General features: G+C 29.0%; 1 protein-coding gene across 4 annotated transcripts in view; it reads right to left on the reverse strand.

Moving 5' to 3' along the window:
• Positions 1–201: 201 nt before the first annotated feature.
• Positions 202–12493, reverse strand: part of LOC134694035 (myosin light chain kinase, smooth muscle-like) — a 64566-nt gene continuing 52274 nt past the window's right edge. For 3 of the 4 annotated variants that reach the window (XM_063555034.1, XM_063555033.1, XM_063555035.1), the window contains 7 exons: positions 12282–12356; positions 8342–8432; positions 7517–7720; positions 6002–6343; positions 4915–5067; positions 4095–4221; positions 202–2008 (listed from right to left, as the gene is read on the reverse strand). In XM_063555034.1, the coding sequence (XP_063411104.1) occupies positions 1379–2008; positions 4095–4221; positions 4915–5067; positions 6002–6343; positions 7517–7720; positions 8342–8432; positions 12282–12356 (1622 nt within the window). In that variant the 3' untranslated portion in view covers positions 202–1378. The remainder of the gene's footprint in view (positions 2009–4094; positions 4222–4914; positions 5068–6001; positions 6344–7516; positions 7721–8341; positions 8433–12281; positions 12357–12493) is intronic. The other variant, XM_063555036.1, reaches the window with a different exon arrangement.

Below are 12493 nucleotides of genomic sequence, written 5' to 3' on the forward strand. Positions count from 1 at the left end.
AAGTATTTTGATGAAACAACAGCTGAAGACTAATAGAACCAGAGAGTGAAGAACTGAAATTCTATAAAGTCCTCAAAACCAGAAAAAAATGTACAAAAATCAGATGAGATAGTGCCTCAATGGTAATGTAAGCCCTGTTATTCATACTAAAGATACTCTGCCCTCTGATAAAATAAGCCTTACATATCATGTACAACAAAATATTTCATATTTTTATTTCTTCTAAAATCATTTTGCATGTGCAATTTATGCACACAATACATTAAAACAGTCTGTGCAAATGGTGTAAAATACATAGATAACTTATATATCACCCCTAGTGTTTCCCCATTCCCATTGCACAATCAAATTTAGCTTGGGACCCTGAACAAAATACAACATTGCTTATTCAGGATTGATATGTCCTATATTGTAAGAACAAAGACATTTTATAACAAACATTAACATTGAGCTTCTGCTGAAAATACAAAATTTCAATCCTAGTATCTATGGTTAGTTTATTTATTAGTGTTGAATGCAGCTGGATTACTATTAAAATTTTAAAAAAGAAAACATAAACCCGAGATTAACCTAAACACATAATGCCAGGAACACATTCAAACTCAACAAATTGGCACAGTAGAATCATCTTATATAATATGAGTTGCCTCCCTTTTATAACTTAGCATATTCATATAAACAATAGGAAGACAATTCAAATAAATTAAAACTTTGGCATTGCATGTGTAGAATAATTAATTAAATGTCCTTATTATTGCTTTGTTAAAAGTCATAGTGGTTTTAAAAATAATTTAGGTAGAAAAGAACAAACTAAAACTGATTCCAAGAAATTATTAAAATTATTCAAGGTAAAAATTGGCAATCATTAATGTTCAAATATACTGGCTTATTTCCATAAAAACATATACATATCCTATGAAAATCAAAAGGATATCCTCTAAAGTATTATTCCCTTTACGTATATAAAATAAATATCCTTTAAATTGGCATTAGATTACTGGATTAAAAGGTCAATTTCCAACCTAGATTCTATATCAATCAATTGTTTAAGGCCAGGAACCCAAGCTAATAAAAACAAAATAATGTGTGATAAAATTGCTGAAATCTGTAATGAGATGAGAATATGCTATGTTTAATGAAATAATACTTCTTGCTAATAACCATGCATATGAACATCATTGATATTATCTCTTGTACTTTGCCAATAATTTTTTTCTAAAAAAAGTTTCTTGTTGCCTTATTAACAGACAAAGCATTTCATTACTTCTTATTTTGTTTCGTAAATGGTTATTTTCCATTGAATATTACATTAATTGTATTATGCTATTTACTTTCATAAATGGCTATAACTTATCACTATTATACAGTTGAATATAACTTAAAATGCATTCACACCATACACAATTAACTCTGCTGAACATGTGTCCTCCCCGTTGTCATTGACAACCTTACATGTGTAGTCCCCCTCATCTGACTCACATATGTCACGAATAATGAGGGAATGGAGACCATTATGACTTTGTATAAATGAATGTCTACTATCTTCTTTTATTACACTTGAGTCGTGCAGCCATTCCACATGAGGTGTAGGATGACCTTCAACTGCAATGTCAAATCGTACAACGTCCCCTTTCACTGCCTCACAGTCCACCATATCTTTAATGATTTCTGCCGGTGCAGATGTATCCCCTGAAGACATTGTTTTTATGTGTTTGTTATTGTTTTCACAGTTTACACATTTGTCGTCTTCACAATCTTCATCCTCATCTTTTGATTGGTTAAAAACTTCTTCATCTGTTTCTGTAGTATCAGAACTTTCTAAGTTCTCTCCCTTGAAATCTGTTTCTCCACGTGATGTAGACCTTGATACTGGCAGGACAGACAAGTCACTCTGTGAAGCAATATCGGAATCACTAGTTATAGAAGAGTGGTCAATTGATTTACTATCACCACGCTGTTTTTGCCAGATTGACATGCGTCCTATTGCCCGAATAGCAGTTCCCATTTTCTACACATAAAAATAGAAAGCCATACAAATAGCGTGAAGACTAAGACAAACACAGGGTGAATGCAAATATTAAATCAAGGTCATCATAAACAATTCTATTTTGAAAACATTCAAATGCAAAAACATGATATTAACTCAGATTATTTCAAAAGTGATATTGTATTACTGTAAATTCAGAAATTATTGCAACCATTTATTATTGCAATTTCATCGATTTAGACTATAATGTGATTTTAATTTTTGCAATTTTGTGAAAAATCCTGTTTAATTCGTTTAAAAAATTTCAGAATGCAAGTTAAAATTTTGCGATTACCTGTTGCATTTTTCGCAGTACTTAAAACATCTCAATAATTTCCAAATTTACAGTAATTAAACAATTTATGCTGCAGGCCTTCTTCAGTTCTCATAACACCCTACATGGTTTTAAGTGATATTAAATGATTTTGTAAAAAGATTACCAACTTCCAATTTGAATAGAATTTGTGCTATGATGACAATGATTTTCTAGCACCTTGAGCTCTGGTATGTGTAAATATAAACAATGTCTTATTAAACACAATTAATTTTGTACAAGGCTCAGAAACAGGTAGAGTTGTGAGATGTTTACCAAGCATTTTTTCCTTGTCCTTACAAAGTACAAAATTATATTGCATACCTGTTTGTTTTACATAATGTAAGATTTGAAAGTATTCAATGTAAATTCAAAGATTAGGAAAATTAATTTGGTGCACTATATGCATATAAAACATAATGTTTAATATGTCTGGTTCATAAACAAACTTAATCAAATGCTGAATACCATAACTGACTATTTAAGAAAACAAATCAAAAAGTGGGCTGTCAGAATTTTGTGAAATTCAAAGATCTTCAAAATTAAGAAAGAACTCGATCCAAAAGTTAATTAATCTTATTTAGATTTTTAAACTAAATGATATTCCCACATATAGAAAATAATATCCATTTGACCAGAAATACATTACATGTGAATTAAACCATAATATAATAAAAGTAAATTTTTGGGCCTAAAGATGATTATACGTCTAATGTCATACTTTAGAACATTTTTATTACATAAACATTCCAGCCTTACACATACTATGCTCCATTTCATGAATATCAGCTGTTTGAAAATGTGTCAGACCAAATAAAGTAGATTTCAGTAGAATTCATCCATTTCAGAGATATTTTTTACCTGTCAAGTTCTTTTTTTTTCTTATTTTCATATATTTTGTGGATATCAGATTAGATTTATGATTGTAGTAATGAAAAAAAATAAACAAAAAATAAGAAATTTTTAATTTTGATTAGTAGGGTATAGATAAAATTCCATACAATCTTCAAATAACAATATCAACAAATATGGATGGGTATCTACTGGTCTGGTGTATTTAGTCTGTCTTTATATTTTTCTCTTGATTAATAGATTAAGCCCTTTTCGAAGAAAACACATGCTGTTGTTTTATATAGTTTTTTTTGTATCTGCAAGAGAATTAAAAGCTGAGGCTGAAATTTTATAGCGATATGAGTGTTTATATGTGAAACCATGCAAGATAAGTGAAACTAAGCCTAGACAATCCCTGATACTCTCCAAGGGCTTTGTCATCTAAACATACACTGTAATTAAGGATTATAGTACTCTAAGTTTATATTTATAGGCATAGGGCCTAAATTTTAGAAAACATAAATGTTCAAATTTCTTGTATGGAAGAGTGATTTTGAGAAAGATCAAATTTCTAGTAAGAGAGTTCTATTTCTAGCTACTGTGTATGTTTAGATTGTAAACAGCCCTAAACATGCAACATTCAGAAAAGAAATAAAAAATTAAACATAAAAATATGCATACATAACAAAATATTTGAATAGAGGAGAAATGAGTGAATGAAAAATATCTACTTGTCAAAAGTCATAAATACTAGAATCTTTTGTGTTGAAGAAACTTTAGCAGAATTAAATAAAACAATCCAAACTTAAATGAATACAAAACAAAACAACTAATATAAAAATGAAAGAAAATAATATTACTAATAATATGAAAGTAAGTTGAAAAAATTATAATTTTTGTTGAACCTTAGTTATGTGTACAAACCTGCCACTTGCGTCGAGCCATAAATTGTTTTAAATTGCGTAGACTCTGTCGTAACTTTTTGGAGCTGTTTCTCTCTGAATGTGCCAACCATTTATGCTCTATACATTCTGATATTGTAATCCTCTTTCTGTAATAGTTAAAAACACATTTAAATCAGTCAAGTATGTAACATGTTTAAATTATCAAGTATTCTACATTTCGATCATCCCTGAAACTGAGAATATCCAATTTTTTTTGTATTTTGATAACTGATATACCAGTCTGTTAAGATATCTTTTAGTGACAATTTTGAGATGCTGGAAAAGCATCATATACATATATATGTTCATCAGTTCCTTAGATTTTTAAAATGTCCTTTAAATCCTCACATCTCCAATAAACATGAATACACATTTATCCTTTAAGTTTCAATCTACTTTCTTTGTCATTTTTATAAGTGATTCTTGTTGATTCTGGTTACTGGTTTTGTTCTTTCTTTGAAAAAATGTTACCCCATGTAGTATTTGTCTTAGCCAGCTCAAAGAAGAAAAAGAATGTATATATTATATTAAATGAAGACTTACTGTTTAAGTGTAATGAAATTAATCAAGTTTTATATAGAATTTCTTGAATTCCATATCTGAATTTACTTTTCCAGTAGAAAATATTTGGAACTTGAGCTATAAACTTCAAAACCCCTAGTTATAAATAATTCAAAATCTCTAACAAGCAACTTTCTAATATTTGCACCAATATTTTTCACAGATGAAAAGATTTAAATTATTGACATTCACTTCCAAAATTACTTTCACTTTTCCACGCAAATTAGATTTCAGCTTACTTCATATTTTTTAGCAAACATTTTTCAATAAAATGACGAGCTTCTTCTGATATTTCCTCAAAAGCTTCATCATCAAAATCAAAATCTCCTTGTGTTACATTGGAGAGTGTCTCACCATCAGAATCACCCATGAAGGGAGATAATCCAGACAATCTAAAATACAAAATAGATAAAATAAATAACTTACAAAATAATTAGGCATAAAAATATTCATTAATAGAGCAATCCTTTAAACATTATTGAAAAACCCAAATAGAAAGTAACTCAACATGTGGCCAATTTGACATAAATCTAAAAAATTTTGATTCTGATGTGGGATTCCAGGTGCAACATCTAATTCCAGAACAAATACTTAATATGTGAGAACATCTTTCTTTTATACGCTTGTATAATCTTTAAATCAAAGCTTGCATTTTTTTAATAAAAGTCAGTTTTAATGTTCTTTTAAGGCATCACCAATCGAAATAAATCATTTTACACACAAAGGGAAGTAACTCCATTTACTTTATAATTTCAGCAAATTTTATTCAACATATGAAACAGATAAAAAAAAAAAGAAGATATGTGTCACATGACACCTTTCCCTACTCATACTATAATATTTCTATGTCCAGTGAACTATAAAATCTTAGTTAAAACCTTAATTTTGCATACATTTTAAAATTCACATCAAAAGATACATTTCACTTTACTTGAACTTAGGTGGATAGTTGTCTCATTTGCATTAATTACCACATATACTTATTTTTATTTGTGTACTGAGTTCAAGTTCATGTGGCAACAAGTTCATGGCAAACTACCTCATTTCCAGCCCAGTAGTTAGCACTTTTGTGTTGACATAAATTATCATTGATATAGTGATAGTTAAAGATTAACTCTTCACAAAATTGATACAATGTATAGTCATAGTTAAATATAAAATGTTTACAAAATTTATGTTTTTTTTCATATAATTATATCCTGATTTTAAAGATGAATAAGAGATTTACAATGACTTTCTACCATGCATGTCATAAGAAAGAAAATTCTACAGAATTTATCGTCATCTTTATCCATTTCAGAGTATCACTAAACACAGACTACTTACAGGACATAACAGATGACTCCAAGACTCCATATATCTGTTTGTAATCCTATCTGTTCATAGTTCACAACTTCTGGAGCTATAAATTCAGGAGTTCCAAACATGACCTTTAGACTTTCACCTGGTGTAAAGCGACGTGCTAATCCAAAGTCTATAATTTTTATCAAATTGCTGTCTTTACGAACACATAAAATATTTTCTGGTTTGAGATCAAGGTGCATTATGGACTTCTCGTGCATGTACCGGACACCTTCACAGATCTGACGCATGAAATGAACACAGTCTCTCTCTGTCAACTCTAAATCTTCATCAGCAACACGATCAAATAATTCACCTCCTCCAACACTGAAATAATAATGTTCATACATGTATTAATCTAAATTTAGATCAAATTGATCAAACACAAGCTTTTGAACTTACAAAGGAGAGATATAGATAGTAAGCATTAGTCGACTTTTCAAATCATACAATTTTCCCCCCTATAGACTTATTTATATATGGAAACAAAATCCTGGACTCAATAATTTCTAACTAATCATACATTACTTATAAATGTTAATTGATATCAAAGTTACAGACAGGCATAGTAATTTAAGTAACTATGAATTGTCATACATATACGATCAGTCTTTTATTTCAAAAATACTATTATGCTGGGAAGGACTAAATTTAACTTGTAAAATTATTGTTCATTTTACGACTATAGACATGTGTTACAATCCAGAAATATAAAGGCATACACAATTTTATCATTCAAAAACTAGACTAAGCAAAAACCTTTTGCTCCAGGGAGATAAAATATCAGGTATCTAGAAACCAAAAATTGTTACTTGTAATACTTTCTTCAGAGTCCCAATTCAATATACAGAAAAATCCTTATTTGAGCATCCTCTTTAAAGAAATTGTGCAAGGGGTTCCGGGTGTGGGGCAAATGACCAAAACTTTTTTTGTTTACAATACGCAAAAAAAGTATTCAAAGAAAAGCATTTTTATCCAAAAAGTTACTTTGAACTATTGACCCCAAATCTAATCAACTGTTTCCCCTTTTCCTCAGTCATTCATTCCAATCAAGCAAGGGAAACTCAAATATACTTAACCTGAATATCATTTCTTTCAGACACAGACACACAGAAAGACATACTGATGGGAAAATATAAGCGATGACTATATGCTTCAATTTTTTTATCGAAGACCATAAGAATGTGGGAGTCAGACATGGACTGTCTTTAGCATTCTGCCTTGGATTATTATTACTAAGCAGAAACAACGACTCCATATTACAGTATGGGGGACCACAAATATCAATGTAGCATGTCAAAATAAGGCACCCTTGAAGCTCAATAAAGACAAAATTGTTTCATAGGGAAAATTACAAGTCTATTTCTAAGGGTGACACAATGTTTGAAAATTGGCTCTAAAATACAGTTTCTATTAATAATTTCTTTATTGTTTGGTAGCTCCTGTTACGAGCGTGACAAAAGTTATACCCAAATCAACTACTGATATATTTCAACTTACTATTCCATAACAAGAACCATAGACTTTGGTGTTTCATAAGCGTCCCGTAACATCAGAAGTTTGGGGTGTGTCAACTCATTCATAATACTGATTTCATTTTTAACATTAAATTTTTCATCCTTCTTTCTACATTTGATGACCTTTGCTGCCCAAGTTTCCTTTTCTGTCTTATGTAAGCACTTGTAGACATTTCCAAACTTCCCTCTGAAAAAAATACACATTTAAATATATTGTGTTAAGTAACCGTAAACATTCACATTTAAGTATTTGTCAAAATTATTCCAACATATTTTACGACCAAGGTGAGACATCAAAGGAAGAGGCCTTTAATTACTTAAATTCACATCAATTGAACTTTGGTGGATAGTTGTCTCATTAAGACATCAAAGGAAAATGCCTATTTAATTGCTCACATCCACTTCATTTTAACATTGGTGGAAAGTTTTCTCATTAACAATCATACCACATCTCCTAATATTACATTTATAGTATTATTTATGAGTTTTCAATTTTGAAAATAATTTTACACTTTTTCACTTGTTATAGTATATATGTAAAACTAAATTGTTTCTTCTACTTGAATTTGTTGAGACTGTCATACAAGTGAGAGGTTTAGCTAGCTATAAAAACAGATTAAATCCGCTATTTTCAAAATAAGAAAATGCTGTACCAAGTCAGGAATGTGACAGTTGTCATCCAATCATTGTTTGAGCTTTTGATTTTGCCATTTGATCAGGGAATTTCCATTTTGAATTTTGTTTTCGGAGTTCAATATTTTTGTGATTTTACTTTTTACCACGCTTCCTTGAATACCATTATACTTACTTGCCAACTTCTGCAATTTTGTCATAATGATCCTCAAATACCTTCTCTGTAGCAGGTACTACTGTCCTTGGAGTAAAGGGGAGCTCTTCCTCTGTAAACATTATAAATCAGATATCAATCAAGATAAGAGAAATATTATCATATATTTCTAGTAGCACATTGAAAGTCATAAATCCAGTTTTCTTTACCCTTGTTGGAGAACCACTATGAAATTTTTGTTCACAAAACTTCACATATATATCAAGTTCATGCCATCAAAAATGCATACATCATACAGTAAGCAAAAGTCATTTTTCAGAACACTTTCAACCAGACAAAAAAAACACTTGAATCTAAAAACCTGTTAAAACTTTAAATGAATATAAGATCATAAGATTTAAATCTTTGATACAGAAAGATACTGCAAGTTAAATGTTGTTACTGATAGATTATGAATACTTTAGTCGGTAAGATCAGCAATGTATCCTTACGATGTCAAACTTACATTTAAATATTATAAATGGTTATGTATATATTATGTATCATACTGAAATGATAAATGACACAAGATATGATTTTCTAGTCTGATAACATTATAAAAATTAAGTTTCTGTTACCACCTATGTCACGAAATCTTTTCATAAATCAATCTTGATACATTTTTCTCTCTTCTTAAGTAAGAGTTCTGAATTTTAACACCATCAGAATTTCTTAATTTGACAAATAATAACCTTAAAATTTGAATTTATCTACTTGAAACTATTGGTATTGTTGTTGAGATAAAAGACATTAAGAAAGAAAAATCATTCCTAAAACAAATTTGTCATTTGAATAAGAGTAATATGAAAAGTAATGTCAATATATTTATAACTTGTTTGCATGAGGACAAATACATGGGGCATTAAATACTTGATACTGGTTACTATAGTTACAATTACTCACTCCTTATTTGTCTTGTTACCATAGTATACTTTGATATTGAAAGAGAAATGGTCAAATTTAATGTTTGGGTTAGACATTATGAATTTTTATAGTCTGGGGGATTTCACAGAACTTTTTGAAAACTTGCAAGTTGTTTGTCTGCTTTTACACTTCACCATAGTTAGTTTTGTGTATATGTTTGTTTCATTTTTTTACTTTACCAACAGTAAATTAAATTTTCCTACACTTTCTCCAATGTTAGTTTTGTTTATTTATCTGTATACTTTCCCCAACAGTTAGTTTTCTCTATGCCTCTCTATACTTAACCAAAAGTTAGTCTGGTTTTAACAACATGCACAGAAGAAAGAATAATTTTAATTAAAGAAATCAAATGGACCTGGAGTAGGTTTCACCAAAAAACTTAGGACTCCAATTTATTGTAAGTATACTGAATTGTTTATGACTTACAATCAATCTTAATCGTAGGTTTTTTGTAAAACTGACTCCTGGACTGTGTAACAATCATAACAGGCAAACATCTTGCCGGGTAATTTACAAAACTTTTGATCGTATAGAATTCAATTTTCTTAAAATCTTCCATTACATGCATTATAGATTAAAGGTAGTTAAACATATCAAGACAAATATTATGCATGTTACAACATTACTTGTTAGTTTTCTCAGTTTAATAATACAATCCTTTGTTGTACACATTTAGAATGATAACAGTTTAACACAATGCCTTCCACAAAAGGACAATAGATTAATAGGTTATGTTATTCAAATGTAGTTAAATCAGATAAAAACACCAAATTAGATTTAGATTAATTCCGTATTTAATTCTGTTAATTACACAATATCATCCACCAGAGATTTGTTAGGCTGGGTATCAACAATCAGCAGTGCTTATAAATCCAGTCATCTTTCAAAACATTAAAACTTGAACCCATAGTTATTTGTAGTACACTATTTTCTTAACAACAGTTTGTAAAACATAATGCATGAAGTAGAGTTGCCATGCTCTTTATTTGCTTAGTACCTTGTACTCCAAATGATTTGATATTTTTAATTTTGAACAACAGCAGCCTTAAATTACAAGAATTTCTTTCTGTCTTAAAGCTGTTAGTCTTTGTAATTATTTTATAAATTTTTAATTCATCTCTTAAAAGTGAAATATAAATGAGAAAATTATTTTATAATTTAACAGTTTTTTCTTCTAGTTTTTGCAAAGTTTTAATATATAAATGTATATTATATGTATAAATAAAAATAAGACTTACAAATTTAAAAAAAAAAAATCATGCATGTAGAGTTGTGATTTGGTAAAAGGAAAAGAACATGCAGTAAAAAGAATTCTATCAAAATAGATTATTGATTGATATTGAGACTTTGATGAATGAATCAATCAATAAAAGGAACAAATGAATTCAACTTTTAAATCTTTTTTAATATCTCAAGTTAAATTGTTCCAATGTACGTTTAAACTTGATTAATCAAAACCAAACTCTTGCATTTTAAAATAAAAACTTTGTATTTTCTAACCTACATACAAAACAACAATGAAACAAGAAATATCAAATAATAACTTTGCCTTAACTTTTATATATGTACTTCCAACCCCAAGAAATTCTACAATAAAATATGATACCTTCTTCATCATCAAAGCTGGAGTTCAATTTTGATAAAAACATGGTCGCCTCCAACATTTTTTTCTTTCAAATATAATCCTTAAATTTTGACTAAAATCTGTCATGCAGAAGGGTGCACAGTCCCAGTAAATGTTTTGGTAGTTTAACACTCGATTAATAAAACAGATAAAAATCAATGCATGACAAAAACCTAAATAGTTTTTATAACAGGTGTAAAAATCCAATATAATATTATACACCTATGGCTTTATTGTATTATTGATACTAGTAGTTTATTCAACCATAATTACTTATATTCTCTTTTTGACCAGAAACCATGAAATATTCATTGAAATACAACCATGTTATTTACGGGATTAAAGTGGTTTATAACAGCTTACAATAGAACTTATATAAACAGAAAACGTTGAGATGACAGATGCCATTTAAAAAGAAACTAATTATTTATTTGTTTGTTTCTGCTTTTGTCAACTTAATAATTTAATTCAAGGAAGTACGAACAAAATTAGACAAAAATGACCATGATTTAGTAATTCTTCCCCCCAACTGATTTCTAGGAATTTTAACACTAATTAACTGATATCTAATTATTTCAATTCAGAACACTCAATTAAATACTAAAAAAGTAAAATGTCTTAGATGCATGCATGTTTAGTTTTTAAAAGTATTTAAAAGTTGAATCCTTCTTTTTTTAACTTCATTGGGGGTGTAAAAGCGTTGACTGAAGTACCTTTTTTATGAAGCACGGAAAAAAATGTTGAGATTACAGATGCCATTCCACTACAGACTATAATTAGTCATTTGTTTTTCCTGTTGTCAACTCAATAATTTAATTGAAGGAAGCAAGAACAAAATTAGACAAAAATGACCATGATTAAATAATTCTTACCCCCAACTGATTTCTTGGAATTTTAACACAGTTTAAACTAATTAACTAAATTTTTATTATTTTCATTTCAAAACACTCAATTTAAATACTAAAAAAGTAAAATATGTCTTAGAGGCATGCATGTTTAGTTTTGAAAATTTTTATATTGTAAGATTTAAAAACCATAAAGAATATGCGTATCATGTGGAAAACAAACTTTTATAATAGAGCTGACAAAGTAAACAGGTTGACCAGCTGAAATAATTTTTAAAGGGAACATGATATTTTTTTAATCATCATGTCCTACTTTTATATTTATTTTTTATCCTTTTTTTAAAGAATATTTCTTGACATGATCATAAGTTCATTATTATGTGAATACAGCAAATATCTGAAAACATGAGCAACTTGAAACTAGCAACACATAAATGATGGTGATTTGTAGCTAAGGCACCTATATGTTTGCGTAAAGCACTGCTGACTATTGGTGCTGTAAAGCATTTCTATGACAAAGACATACTACCTTGCATTGCCCGGGGTAAAAATGGAGAAATAGGTGAATCGTTATCTATATAAGTACCGGTGGTACCAAAAACATCTGAAAATCAGGCATTCAAATATTAAAATCAAATACATTATACAAAAAATCAATTTTTGGTGTTATTCTGTCTAAAAGTTTCATCATATATCTGTGTAATATATAAGAGAGAGTCCATTTTTACTAAATATTTCTTT

Source organism: Mytilus trossulus, chromosome 13 (genome assembly GCF_036588685.1).
Source record: "Mytilus trossulus isolate FHL-02 chromosome 13, PNRI_Mtr1.1.1.hap1, whole genome shotgun sequence".
Taxonomy (NCBI): domain Eukaryota; kingdom Metazoa; phylum Mollusca; class Bivalvia; order Mytilida; family Mytilidae; genus Mytilus; species Mytilus trossulus.